Source organism: Anoplopoma fimbria, chromosome 10, assembly GCF_027596085.1.
Source record: "Anoplopoma fimbria isolate UVic2021 breed Golden Eagle Sablefish chromosome 10, Afim_UVic_2022, whole genome shotgun sequence".
NCBI classification, from domain to species: Eukaryota; Metazoa; Chordata; class Actinopteri; order Perciformes; family Anoplopomatidae; genus Anoplopoma; species Anoplopoma fimbria.
The window spans coordinates 24,665,369-24,680,104 of record NC_072458.1 but is presented as its reverse complement, the minus strand read 5'-3'; the positions used below and the strand labels follow the sequence as shown (position 1 = coordinate 24,680,104).

Here is a 14,736-nt window from a genome sequence, read left to right as displayed (position 1 = left end):
ACAACACACAGACTAACACAAGCTAACAGCACACAGACTAACACAAGCTAACAACATACAGACTAACACAAGCTAACAACACAAGCTAACAACACATAGACATACACAAGCTAACAACACACAATCTAACACAAGCTAACAACACATAGTCTAACACAAGCTAACAACACACAGACTAACACAAGCTAACAACACAGACTCACACAAGTTAACAACACAGACTAACACAAGCCTAACAACACACAGACTTACATAAGCTAACACTCAATCTAACACAAGCTAACAACACACAGATTAACACAAACACTGGGAGCAGGGGCGGTGCTTCAGTTATGATCCAGATTATAAACCTGCTGAGTGTGTGTGTCTGAGTGTGTGTGTCTGAGTGTGTGTGTGCATGTGAAGCTTCAAACAGCCAACAGACAAACTGTAAGAAACTCTTATTTTTGTATTATTATATGATGTATTTCTTTGTTGTGTTCTGTAAATATTATTTATTTTCTGCTCATTATTTGTTCTTTTAGTAATTTCATTAGGTCCACATTAGTTTGATCTTTTTGTTTATCATTCTGCAGTTAACTGATTTGATGTAAAAGTAAATCATTTAGTTTCACCTAGTTTCTCTGATAATGTTGCTCATATTGTGATCACTTGTTACACCTTTTAGAATAAATATGTGTTGACCGAACCACAAACAAACAAAGCACACAGATTTATCCAGAAATAAGGAAGATTCATTCCTTTTACAGTTGAACTTTATTTTAACTGCCCAACATGAAGGTTTGCAAAGCTTCACAGGAATAATAATTAATCCCTGTCTGGACTTTAAATTGTCAAATTTAAACAGATTGAGTCCAAAATATTTAAAACATCCACCATTAACTTCCACTAAACATTTAGTGGACCTGAGCTGCAGCTCTGATCTGGGATCAGCTGGTGTTATATGGAGTCTGTTAGCAGGGGCACCATGGAGGTGGGGGGCTCAGTAGAGACTGTCTGATCCGACCCGGTACTGGGGTCCAGATCAGGCTTCCTGGTGTCCTACAGAACCTGAAGTAGACCTTCAAAAGGCCTTTGGCTTGGTGATTAATGGTGCGTACAGTAAATAACAACACAGTGATAGAATAAAGACATGATTAAAAGTAGAAATATGAAAATATACAATAAAATATGGTAAACAAGTGAACAAATAAGAGTATGTTAAAACAGATATATTACATTATTATAGTGACATTAAATGTAACCTTGTGCACGAGCACATGGACAAAGTGATGCACATCCCTGATGAAGATTAAGTCAAAGTGGAATGGACTACAAACAATAAAGAACCAGAACTAAGTTTATATATAACTGTGTGGTGGAATGGACTACAAAAAGTAAATTCTGTGTTATTGACAGGAAGTCCAGCCCCTCTGGGTCGTATTATGATGGTGGGGGGGGCAGGATGCCTCGCTCGCCTTCTGATCACGATTCAGACCGCCGTGCTCGGTCGACACACGGCTTCCATGGTAACGAGGAGGAGGAGCTGCGTGTCTGGAGGCGACCAATCAGAGACGGACAAGGAGGCTGGCATTCACAGGTGAGTTTCATTCAGCAGGCATTTTATTTGTTTAATGTATTGGTTTTTATTTGATCCTGTTCTGGCTCAGGATCATCCTCCTGACCAGGTTCAGGATGGCCGTGAGCGGCAGCGACGGAAGGAGGAGGAGTTTCAGGCTGGTTACCGTAGCGACCCGAACCTTGCTCGTTACCCGGTGAAGCTGCAGCCGAGCGAGGAGGCCATGCGTCTGTTGGCTCAGGTCAGAAGGGTCCGCCACCAACGGCGCCACAGCGACGTCTCCTTGGGAACCGCCGACCACCTGACCCTGAGACACACAGGTAGAAACATACCCGTCTCCTTGGGAACCGCCGACCACCTGACCCTGAGACACACAGGTAGAAACATACCCGTCTCCTTGGGAACCGCCGACCACCTGACCCTGAGACACACAGGTAGAAACATACCCGTCTCCTGTAGATCAGCCGGAGGGAGTTCAGTCTGACTCGTTCTTTTCCTCTTAGCTCTCCGTCAGAATCGGCTTCAGGGATTGGTCGGATCTGGAAGTCAGAGGTCGTTCTCTGTTGATCGGGCAGCCAATCACATAAGCCCAACACCTCACTGCTGCAGCCCAGTACCTCGGCAACACCTGGACCCAAGCTCCGCCCTCAAGAGGAAGAAAACCAATGAGAGTGCAGCACAGACTGGGCGGAGAATGGGGAAGATGCACGTGATTGGTAGCTGCAGCAGCTCAGAGGAGGAGCTGGAGACCACGCCTGACTACACCAGCTGTGAAGAGCCTGACAGTGAGTGGCTACATGCTAACTGCTAGCTTTCAGATTCAAACTGACAGCAGAGCAGGAGGACAGTCAGTAAACCCTTTTACAGCCGTCGTCATGGTTATGTCACAGAGTCAAAACATGAATCTCTCAGAGTAGAAAGCTAAAGTTACACATCCAAACTATATAACTATATTATATATAAATATATATGTGGCACATGAGGTAGAGCGCTTGTCCCGTAACCACAAGGTTGGTGGTTCGAACCCCTCTACAGTCAACATGCCGAGGTGTCCTTGAGCGAGACACCTAACCCCCAGTTGCTCCCCGGGCGCTTCTCAGCAGCCCACTGCTCCTCCGGGATGGGTAAATGCAGAGAATTGTAATTTCCCCATTGTGGGACTAATAAAGGATTTATTATTATCCTATCTCCAGGCCATGAAGCCCTACACACTTATTGTATTCATATTAGTTTGTTTCTGTACTTTTGCTCTGGTTTCTGCTCTTAGATGCTTGTTTAAGAAAGGAGATGCACTGATGACTTCTGGTGACTAGTAGTTCTCTTGAATACCTATGTTGAATACACTTCCTGTAAGTCGCTTTGGATAAAAGCGTCTGCTAAATGACTGTAATGTAATGTAATGTATATCTATATATATATAGATATAGATATATATTCATGTTCCTCTGGTTGTGTTCAGCAGCACGGTGACTTGGTGTTCTCTCTCTGGAAATAAATAGCTCAGCATGATAATCCTCTTACAGCTGAGCTCCGGGTTTCCTGCATGGCTTCTGCTGACCAACGTGCTGGACATGTTGCAGTTGCAGTTGCTCAACATGTTTCAGTTACAGCTGCTCAACATGTTTCAGTTACAGCTGCTCAACATGTTTCAGTTACAGTTGCTCAACATGTTTCAGTTACAGTTGCTCAACATGTTTCAGTTACAGTTGCTCAACATGTTTCAGTTGCAGTTGCTCAACATGTTGCAGTTGCTCAACATGTTTCAGTTACAGTTGCTCAACATGTTTCAGTTATAGTTGCTCAACATGTTTCAGTTACAGTTGCTCAACATGTTGCAGTTACAGTTGCTCAACATGTTTCAGTTGCAGTTGCTCAACATGTTTCAGTTATAGTTGCTGGACATGCTGCAGGTGCTGCTGGTTGTCTATCAGGACATTAGGTGTCATGCCAACAAGTAATCTGCTGCTTCAGTGCCATTGGGCTAGAGGTCACCTGGTCAGAGGTAATGAGCTCTGATTGGCTCAGAGGGTTCTTTGCGCCTCCTCTCAGGTTGGGAGGTGACGAAGCAGCTCAGAGTCTCTGCATCTGCCCTTAAGACATCCAGAGAGTAACAAGAAACAGGAGAATATTCATCTCACCATCAAACCTGATCGGCCCAGGCCTAAAGGCCCATGAAGGATCCTGGAGAACCTGTCTGATAATGTGATCCTAGACCTGAACACCACCACAGATTCAACGGCTCTACTGCTGTTTAATTGGATTAAAAGAAGAGAGTGTGGATTACCAAGCTTCTCTCAGGAGTCACTGCGGAAACAGAGACTGCTGGAGGACGTCAATGTGTCTGCACACCTGACTGACAACATCACAGCAACTGCAGGATCCTCCAATGATCAGGAGGTCTGGAGATTTCATGGTGTTCTGCTGGATTTCTGTGGCTCAGATCTGGTAGTTATGCAGGAGGAGAGGGGCGGGGTCAGCACTGTAATGCTGCCTACAGCTAGCCAATCAACTAGCACCTAGTGTTGACCAACCTGCTCACTTTAGACTTCCAAACTAACTACATGCCAAGTCACAGTTCACGCTAACAACAGGCTAACAACAGGTAAATAACAGGCTAACAACAGGCTAACAACAGGTAAACAACAGGCTAACAACAGGTAAATAACAGGCTAACAACAGGCTAACAACAGGCTAACAACAGGTAAATAACAGGCTAACAACAGGCTAACAACAGGTAAACAACAGGCTAACAACAGGTAAACAACAGGCTAACAACAGGCTAACAACAGGCTAACAACAGGTAAATAACAGGCTAACAACAGGTAAACAACAGGCTAACAACAGGCTAACAACAGGTAAATAACAGGCTAACAACAGGTAAACAACAGGCTAACAACAGGTAAACAACAGGCTAACAACAGGCTAACAACAGGCTAACAACAGGTAAATAACAGGTAAATAACAGGCTAACAACAGGCTAACAACAGGTAAATAACAGGCTAACAACAGGCTAACAACAGGTAAACAACAGGTAAACAACAGGTAAACAACAGGCTAACAACAGGCTAACAACAGGTAAATAACAGGCTAACAACAGGTAACAGGCTAACAACAGGCTAACAACAGGTAAATAACAGGTAAATAACAGGCTAACAACAGGCTAACAACAGGTAAATAACAGGCTAACAACAGGCTAACAACAGGTAAATAACAGGCTAACAACAGGTAAACAACAGGCTAACAACAGGCTAACAACAGGCTAACAACAGGCTAACAACAGGTAAACAACAGGCTAACAACAGGCTAACAACAGGTAAATAACAGGCTAACAACAGGCTAACAACAGGTAAATAACAGGTAAATAACAGGCTAACAACAGGCTAACAACAGGTAAATAACAGGCTAACAACAGGCTAACAACAGGCTAATAACAGGTAAATAACAGGTAAACAACAGGCTAACAACAGGCTAACAACAGGTAAATAACAGGCTAACAACAGGCTAACAACAGGCTAACAACAGGCTAACAACAGGCTAACAACAGGTAAACAACAGGCTAACAACAGGCTAACAACAGGTTAACAACAGGCTAACAACAGGCTAACAACAGGTAAACAACAGGCTAACAACAGGCTAACAACAGGCTAACAACAGGTAAACAACAGGCTAACAACAGGTAAATAACAGGCTAACAACAGGTAAATAACAGGCTAACAACAGGCTAACAACAGGTAAACAACAGGCTAACAACAGGCTAACAACAAGCTAACAACAGGCTAACAACAGGTAAACAACAGGCTAACAACAGGCTAACAACAGGCTAACAACAGGCTAACAACAGGTAAATAACAGGCTAACAACAGGTAAATAACAGGCTAACAACAGGCTAACAACAGGCTAACAACAGGTTAATAACTCTGAGGTGGGTGGGAAGCTAGCTGAGCACTATGCTAACAATAAAGGACAGACAGAAGGTTGGGATCAAAGATTAGAATGAGTTAATCTCATCACAGACAGGTATGAACTGCTCCACAGCCTGCAGCCAGAGCTCAGGACAAACAACACCCAGTGACACTGTGAGGAGGAGCTGCAGGTTCACCTCCTCCTCCTCATCCTCCTCCTTCATCCTCCTCTTCATCCTCCTCCTTCATCCTCCTCCTCTTCACCCTCCTCTTCATCCTCCTCCCTTCCTCCCTTCATCCCTCCTTCATCTTCATCCTCCTCCTCTTCATCCTCCTCCTTCAACCTCCTCCTTCATCCTCCTCCTCTTCATCCTCCTCCTTCATCCTCCCCCTTCATCCTCCTCCTCTTCATCCTCCTCCTCTTCATCATCCTCCTTCATCCTCCTCCTTCATCCTCCTCCTCTTCATCCTCCATCCTCCTCCTCCTCTTCATCCTCCTCATCCTCCTCCTCCTCATCCTCCTCCCTCTTCATCCTCCTCCTCTTCATCCTCCTCCTCTTCATCATCCTCCTTCATCCTCCTCCTTCATCCTCCTCCTCTTCATCCTCCTCCTCTTCATCCTCCTCCTCTTCATCCTCCTCCTCATCCTCCTCCTCTTCATCCTCCTCCTCTTCATCCTCCTCCTCTTAAACTTAATGGCGCTCAGACTGACCTGTAAGTCGGCTCCTGCAGTGTGTGTGTGTGTGTGTGTGTGTGTGTGTGTGAGTGTGTGTGTGTGTGTGTGTGTGTGTGTGTGTGTGTGTGTGTGTGAGTGTGTGTGTGTGTGTGTGTGTGTGTGTGTGTGTGTGTGTAAAGCTGCTTTAAGTTGTGTGTGTAAAGACGGATTACAGACCACATGTTGAGAACATAGAAATAGAATGAGAGCAGAAGGACTTTCCATTCGGAGCACAGTCATGTCTATGTGTGTCGTTGCCATAGCGACCGTTGTTTTGGTCTGAGTCCTGTATAAACTGAGGTTCTGCTGTTACGACTAAACAAGCGTATATAGTTATAGTATTATAGACCAAGTAAACAGTATACATAGTATATAGAATTATACACAAAATACATAGTATAAATAGTACTATAAACAAAGTGTATAGTTTACATAGTATATAGAATTACGACCCATTACCAACCCACTACCGACCCATTACCAACCCATTACCAACCCATTACCAACCCATTACCAACCCATACCAACCCACTACCAACCCATTACCAACCCATTACCAACCCATTACCAACCCACTACCAACCCATTACCAACCCATTACCAACCCATTACCAACCCATTACCAACCCACTACCAACCCATTACCAACCCATTACCAACCCATTACCAACCCATTACCAACCCATTACCAACCCACTACCAACCCATTACCAACCCATTACCAACCCATTACCAACCCACTACCAACCCATTACCAACCCATTACCAACCCATTACCAACTCACTACCAACCCATTACCAACCCATTACCAACCCATTACCAACTCACTACCAACCCATTACCAACCCATTACCAACCCATTACCAACCCACTACCAACTCACTACCAACCCATTACCAACCCATTACCAACCCATTACCAACTCACTACCAACCCATTACCAACCCATTACCAACCCATTACCAACCCATTACCAACTCACTACCAACTCACTACCAACCCATTACCAACCCATTACCAACTCACTACCAACTCACTACCAACCCATTACCAACGCATTACCAACCCATTACCAACCCATTACAACCCATTACCAACTCACTACCAACCCATTACCAACCCATTACCAACTCACTACCAACTCACTACCAACCCATTACCAACCCATTACCAACTCACTACCAACTCACTACCAACCCATTACCAACCCATTACCAAACCATTACCAACCCACTACCGACCCATTACCAACCCATTACCAACCCACTACCGAACCCATTACCGACTCATTACCGACCCTTTACCAACCCTTTACCAACCCTTTACCAACCCACTACCGACCCATTACCGACCCATCCCAGCAACGCTCAATGACTGTGACCAAATCCATGAAGTGAGCTCTGTGGTTGGTTGTTTCCATTATCCAATGAGCTGTGCTCCTCCATTGCTCCTCATTCTGAATGGAAACTTTGACATAACGGCTCTCATGTTTACAGGCATATCCAGTTCCTGCATGTAATGAAGGTTCAGAACCCCCCTAAAGATTCAGAACCCCCCTAAAGAGTCAGAACCCCCCTAAAGAGTCAGAACCCGGCTGAAGGTTCAGAACCCTTCTAAAGGTTCAGGGTTGTGTGTGTCTGTGTGTGATGTTGATGTCCATGTTTGGATGTTCTGGCCCTGCTGTGTTGGACTTCTCCACCGTTCTGAACCAAGCCCAAAGTCCACGTCCTCGGCCTTGTGGTTATTTATAATGATTGATTGATGGTGTATGAGTGTTGCATTGTGGGTCCTTGACATTGTGTTGGAAAACAATAACATGAATGTCCCTCTGGTCCAAACCCTGCATGTCTCTAACAGCAGAGTGTCCCTGAGAAGGCAGTTCATCTTTTATTATTCTTTATAATCATGAGACACCCTCTAGTTTCATTTGACCTCTGACCTCTTCTCTGTCCTCCTGGATGTCTTTCTAGGAGACATGGACGGCCAATGGTGGGATCATGGTTCCTGGCATGGCGAGCCTGCGCCTCTATCCATGGTAGGACTAAGCCCCGCCCCGTCCATTGATCCATCTAACCCCGCCCCCATCATGTCTGTCCCCATCCTGTCTGTGTTAGGGTTAGGGTTACCCTCATTATTAATATTAGTACAGTGATGATTACTGTGTGTCATTATTAATATTAGTACAGTGATGATTACTGTGTGTCATTATTAATATTAGTACAGTGATGATTACTGTGTGTCATTATTAATATTAGTACAGTGATGATTACTGTGTGTCATTATTAATATTAGTACAGTGATGATTACTGTATTGTCATTATTAATATTAGTACAGTGATGATTACTGTGTGTCATTATTAATATTAGTACAGTGATGATTACTGTGTTTCATTATTAATATTAGTACAGTGATGATTACTGTGTGTCATTATTAATATTAGTACAGTGATGATTACTGTGTGTCATTATTAATATTAGTACAGTGATGATTACTGTGTGTCATTATTAATATTAGTACAGTGATGATTACTGTGTGTCATTATTAATATTAGTACAGTGATGATTACTGTGTGTCATTATTAATATTAGTACAGTGATGATTACTGTGATGTCTGTTTCATTATTAATATTAGTACAGTGATGATTACTGTGTGTCATTATTAATATTAGTACAGTGATGATTACTGTGTGTCATTATTAATATTAGTACAGTGATGATTACTGTGTCATTATTAATATTAGTACAGTGATGATTACTGTGTTTCTTTATTAATATTAGTCAGTGATGATTATTATTAATATTAGTACAGTGATGATTACTGTGTGTCATTATTAATATTAGTACAGTGATGATTACTGTGTACAGTGATGATTACTGTTTCTTTATTAATATTAGTACAGTGATGATTGTACATATTAATATTAGTACAGTGATGATTACTGTGTGTCATTATTAATATTAGTACAGTGATGATTAATATTAGTACAGTGATGATTACTGTGTCATTATTAATATTAGTACAGTGATGATTACATTATTAATATTAGTACAGTGATGATTACTGTTTCATTATTAATATTTCTTTATTAATATTAGTACAGTGATGATTACTGTGTTTCTTTATTAATATTAGTACAGTGATGATTACTGTGTTTCTTTATTAATATTAGTACTGTGATGATTGATGATGAACAGGGATGCAATTAAGAGACTTGGGATGTACCCAGTGTCTCTGAACTCTTACTGCACTGTTGCTGTTGCTAAGTGACTGCTTGCGTTTATTGTTCATCAGCAACCGGTCACATGGCAACCGTCCAAGGAGGGAGAGTTTCTGATTGGTCGAATTCTGCTCAATAAGAGGATGAAGGATGGAACGGTTCCCGCGGATACTGGAGCGCTACTGGGACTCAAGGTGACGTTCTTCTTCTTCTTCTTCTTCTTCTTCTTCTTCTTCTTCTTCTTCTTCTTCTTCTTCTTCTTCTTCTTCTTCAGTTTGGTGCCTTGCTAATGGGCAGAATGTTTTCAGGTGGTCGGGGGGAAGATGACAGAGTCTGGTCGTCTCTGTGCATTCATCACAAAGGTGAAGAGGGGAAGTTTGGCTGACACAGTGGGACACCTGAGGCCAGGTAAACACACACACACACACACACACACACACACACACACACACACTCACACACAAACACACACCTCATTCTTTCAGATGTATTAACGGGGCGTTTAGCAGCAATCTAACATCACCATAGATCGACTTTTTAGAACCACTTTAACACTAAATCCCTAAATATTCTCTCATCATATATTCATATCATAGATTCATGTTGTGGTTCAGGTTCTTGAGTCGTGTCTTACAGTCAGACTGGATGTATGTGTTGCTTTGTGTTACTTTAGTGTTTGCTGTGTTGATTTTCATATTTATTATTTATTTGCTCCCCAGGAATAAGAATACTTCTACAACACATAAACTTAATTAAATACACACATTATTACAGTCAGATCTATGGAGCGCTAGATGAGCCGTGATTTTATAAATCTGTTCCTTTAAACACATTCACACAGTGATTTATTACCAGCTGTTACTTACATTTTGAATTATGACTTAACTCATTTGTAATATTATAGTTTGCCCTTTGTTAGTAGGATATGTCCTTTTCCTCCGGCTTGCTAAGCTAACTCTAGTCCCTGACAGTTGACCGTATTTATACTGTACTGTTCTGTTTTTTCGTTTCCATAAGAACGTAAATGTTCTCACAGATGTCTTTTCTCAGGTGATCAGGTTCTGGAGTGGAACGGTCGGATTCTCCAGGGAGCCACATTTAATGAAGTTTACAACATTATCCTGGACTCCAAACCAGAACCACAGGTGGAGCTGGTGGTGTCCCGACCTATCGGGTAGGTCGGAGGTCACAGGAGGTCAAAGGTCCATGTTGTTTAGTTCCTCTGTGATACGAGTCAAAGAATGTTCCTTTATTATTCTTTAGATTTACTCTGTGAAAAGGTTATTGATCCAGACTGAATGCATAGAGATATCATGTGCAATCAAGGATTTATTTTCACAAAATAACATTCTATTATCAACTTGAGATTAACATGAGAATCATCACGAAGAAGACAAAGACACAAAGTGAGGACGTAGCGTTAGCACTGTGCTAACATGGGACCAAAGACATCCCTGGATGGCTGTAGTTCATGCTCTCCAGATAATTTCAGAATGAACGAGCTGGTGCTCCAGATGTTTGGATGTTTAGATGTTTGGATTAGACCTCATGTCCTAATCCGGCTCCTCCCTGAAACCCTGTGACTCAGTGACCCGGTTCCACAGTGAAACAAGTGGAGGAGACTCTACAACACGCTCAGCAGGCTTGATGTAGATCACAAAGGACAACATGAGGTGGGCTTCTCCAGGCCGGTGGTACTTAAATCAAGATAAACTAAGTCACAGAATGCCGATATGATTGTATTGTTCTACTTATAATCATTTACATTTTATGTCACGTGTATGGAGCTGTGTTTTTTCCTGATATACTTCAATAACTTTCCATTTAGACATAAAGATGCAGCAATACACACCGCAAACTGATGAGTCATATTGTTTGTTTTTAACAGATTATTGTTTGTGATTTTTTGTCTTCAGAGATGTTTCAAGAGCAGCAGACAGCGGCCATGTCCAACTGGACTCCAGTGAGTTTATGACTCTACATAACTATCATAAAGAAACACATAACTATCATAAAGAGACACAGAACCCCCACAAAGAGACACAGAACCACCACAAAGAGACACAAAAAGACTAAAACGTAGAAAAAGACAGTCACACCGACAGTTTGAAGAAGCCAAGTAACAAAAAAAGAGATTTGATTAAGTCTGTAAGAATAAAGCGACTTCATTTTGACTTCTCTGTGTTCTGTGTTCAGGTTCCACTTCCTTCGACTCTCAGAAAGTTGGTCCGTCCATCTCCGTCACGTCTTCCTTGAGCCCCAGCGTTCTCTCCGGGCTGGTTTCTGTAAGTTTACCCAGCATGCACTGCACCACCACACGGCACAGCCAGTCAGTTAACAGATGTTTCATTTTGATGTGTGTGTTTCAGACTGGTATCAGGCGTCCACTGGTTCCCAGAATTCAGGTAACTTTAGATCTAGAGTCGAGTGAGAACGATGAAACGTTTTATAGTTCTAGTGTTAAACAGTAACCACTAGCCTCTAGCCCATAACCAGTAACCGCTAATCAGAAACCAGTAGCCACTAATCAGAAACCAGTAACCGCTAATGAGAAACCAGTAGCCTCTAGCCCATAACCAGTAGCGGCTTTATGGAACCAGTAGCCACTAATCAGAAACCAGTAACCGCTAATGAGAAACCAGTAGCCTCTAGCCCATAACCAGTAGCGGCTTTATGGAACCAGTAGCCACTAATCAGAAACCAGTAACCGCTAATGAGAAACCAGTAGCCTCTAGCCCATAACCAGTAGCCGCTAAACAGAAACCAGTAGCTGCTAATCAGAAACCAGCAGCCGCTAATCAGAAAAGCAGCAGCCATTAATCAGGAAAGCCAGTAGCAGCTAAACACGCTGGCTCCCTGTAGGAGCATCCAGCTACAGACTCTGGTGCCTACAGGGCAGTGAGAGGAACAGCTCCTTCCTATCTCCAGACCATGAAGCCCTACAACCCCCACCACTCCTCTCTGCTGCCTCGGGGTGACTGGTTGCCCCGTCGCTCAGAGGTCCCTGCAGCCGATCCACCCGGTCACAGCTTCTTCCTGTCCTGACCCCTCAGTGGAGGAATGAACTCCCCACTGACCTCAGGACAGCAGAGTCACTGCCCATCTTTCGGCGCAGGCTGAAAACTCACCTCTTCAAAATAAACTGAATTTAATTGAATTTAATTGAATTTAATTGAATAACCCTGAGCCTTCCACTTAACACTCATTGTATTCGAATTACAGATTTTTTTTTACAGATTCGAATTTTGTTTCTGTACTTTTGCTCTGGTTTATGCTTTAAGATGCTTGTTTAAGAAAGGAGATGCACTTATGACTTCTGGTGACTAGTAGTTCTCTTGAATACCTATGTTGAACACACTTCCTGTAAGTCGCTTTGGATAAAAGCGTCTGCTACATGACTGTAATGTAATGTCATGTAATCAGAAACCAGTAGCCGCTAAACAGAAACCAGTAGCCGCTAATCAGAGACCAGTAGCCGCTAATTAGAAGGGTTTTACTTCTGTTCCACATAGTTCTGTGGTTCTTCTTCTGTTCCTTGAGGTTCTTCTGCTGTTGTCGGGGTTTCTGTCTCTTTGTGGTTCTGTTTCAGTTGTGTTGGTTTCTTTATGGTGTTTATATCAGCCAGTGTTACCAATGATTCAGCCTGGTTCTACATGGTTCTGCTTGCGGATTCAGCTCCTGTTCTATTGTGCACAAGTGTTCTTCAATGGGCTGTTTTTTAGGGTTTTAGGGTTCTGCCAGTTCTAAAGGGCTCTATGTGTTGTATTGGGTTTTTCTGGTTTCTACCGATGATACGCGGTTCTCCTTCGTTGCCTGTGGTTCCTCTGCTGTTCTGTTGGCTGTATGTTCCTCTACAGCTGTGTTGGGTTCTGTGGTTGATTCTGCTGTCCTGATTGGACACCTGTGTGTTCCAGGTGAGGCTGTGGTTCGATAAAGTGGGTCATCAGCTGATCGTCACGGTCCTCGGAGCCAAAGCACTTCCTGTCCGAGACGACGGCCGGCCCAGGAACCCCTACGTTAAGATCTACTTCCTGCCAGACAGAAGGTAGAACTAGAACCCGTCCGTGGTCTAGGTGACACCTAGAATATGTGACGTGTCTCAAGAGAACACTAACACACATTCTTCAATTCTAAAATTGAATATAATTATATTTTAATTATATTTTAGAAACATAATACCTCCACATAACTTATTTATTTTCCTGAAATGATTGTGAATGAATCATTTAAAAACGTTCTGTTACGTAACACGGCTGCAGAGCCAATAGAATCACGCCAATGGAGTCACATGGTGTCGCTGTGAGTGAGGTCCGGTGACGTCCAAATGTCTCGGTGTCCTCTGTCTGACTGACCTCCATCAGGCTGCAGGATACCTGTATAGTTACCATGGCAACAAGTGACCACTGACGGTAGCACATGTTAGCTTTCATAGCTTAATCAATAACAATAACCCAAAACATTACAACTCGACCATCAGCCACAGTCCTACAACCAAAACTGATGAGTCAGCGGTTCTATTGTCAGAATGAAAACAACACCAGCTTCTATCCCTGAGGAGCTCCGTTAGCATTAGCATCAGCAATGCTATGTCCAGCTAGCTAACGGTGTATATTCTACACTTCTGCTAAGATGACGAGCTAAACATTAGCTAAAACTACATATCCATATCGTAACACGATCATAGATTATGATACATCTTAAAGCCTGAATCCATAGCCAATGTTTAGCTACGTGTTGCAGAATAATGTGACATCTACTGGCTGAATGTGATCAATACAATCAATGTGATCAATACAATCAATGTGATCAATGTGACCAATGTTATCAATGTTATCAATCAATGTTATCAATGTGATCAATACAATCAATGTTATCAATGTGATCAATGTGATCAATGTGATCAATGTTATCAATGTGATCAATGTTATCAATGTGATCAATGTTATCAATGTTATCAATGTGATCAATGTGATCAATGTGATCAATGTGATCAATACAATCAATGTGATCAATGTGATCAATATAATCAATGACTAAAGATGGCGGCTCGTTGAGCGTTCTCGTCCTCCGCCTCATAATTACCCATCAGTCCTTCAGTTTTGGGAGAATGTATTTAAGTCTTATTGACATAATAGCTAATTGATGCACATTAGACCTAATTATTAACAATCAGTTATTGATAACAGTTAGTTATTGATTAGGTCTAATGGCATCACCCTTTCACCACCACGTTTACACGTTCCAAACCTTTCATACCAAATAATAACAAGCCTCAGCTGTATTTGTGTTTACCTCCGTATTGTTTACATTATTAAACATATGATCAGTGATCACGTCCAGA

The 14,736-nt window shown here is 42.5% G+C and overlaps 1 protein-coding gene across 1 annotated transcript in view; it reads left to right on the top strand.

The window, feature by feature from the left end:
• Nucleotides 1-967: 967 nt before the first annotated feature.
• Nucleotides 968-14,736, top strand: part of LOC129097003 (regulating synaptic membrane exocytosis protein 2-like) — a 33,101-nt gene continuing 19,332 nt past the window's right edge. The window contains exons 1-12 of the mRNA XM_054605673.1: nucleotides 968-973; nucleotides 1,340-1,579; nucleotides 1,650-1,878; nucleotides 2,062-2,343; nucleotides 8,147-8,211; nucleotides 9,470-9,589; nucleotides 9,704-9,803; nucleotides 10,446-10,569; nucleotides 11,312-11,358; nucleotides 11,592-11,680; nucleotides 11,765-11,800; nucleotides 13,310-13,440. Of these exons, the coding sequence (XP_054461648.1) occupies nucleotides 968-973; nucleotides 1,340-1,579; nucleotides 1,650-1,878; nucleotides 2,062-2,343; nucleotides 8,147-8,211; nucleotides 9,470-9,589; nucleotides 9,704-9,803; nucleotides 10,446-10,569; nucleotides 11,312-11,358; nucleotides 11,592-11,680; nucleotides 11,765-11,800; nucleotides 13,310-13,440 (1,469 nt within the window). The remainder of the gene's footprint in view (nucleotides 974-1,339; nucleotides 1,580-1,649; nucleotides 1,879-2,061; nucleotides 2,344-8,146; nucleotides 8,212-9,469; nucleotides 9,590-9,703; nucleotides 9,804-10,445; nucleotides 10,570-11,311; nucleotides 11,359-11,591; nucleotides 11,681-11,764; nucleotides 11,801-13,309; nucleotides 13,441-14,736) is intronic.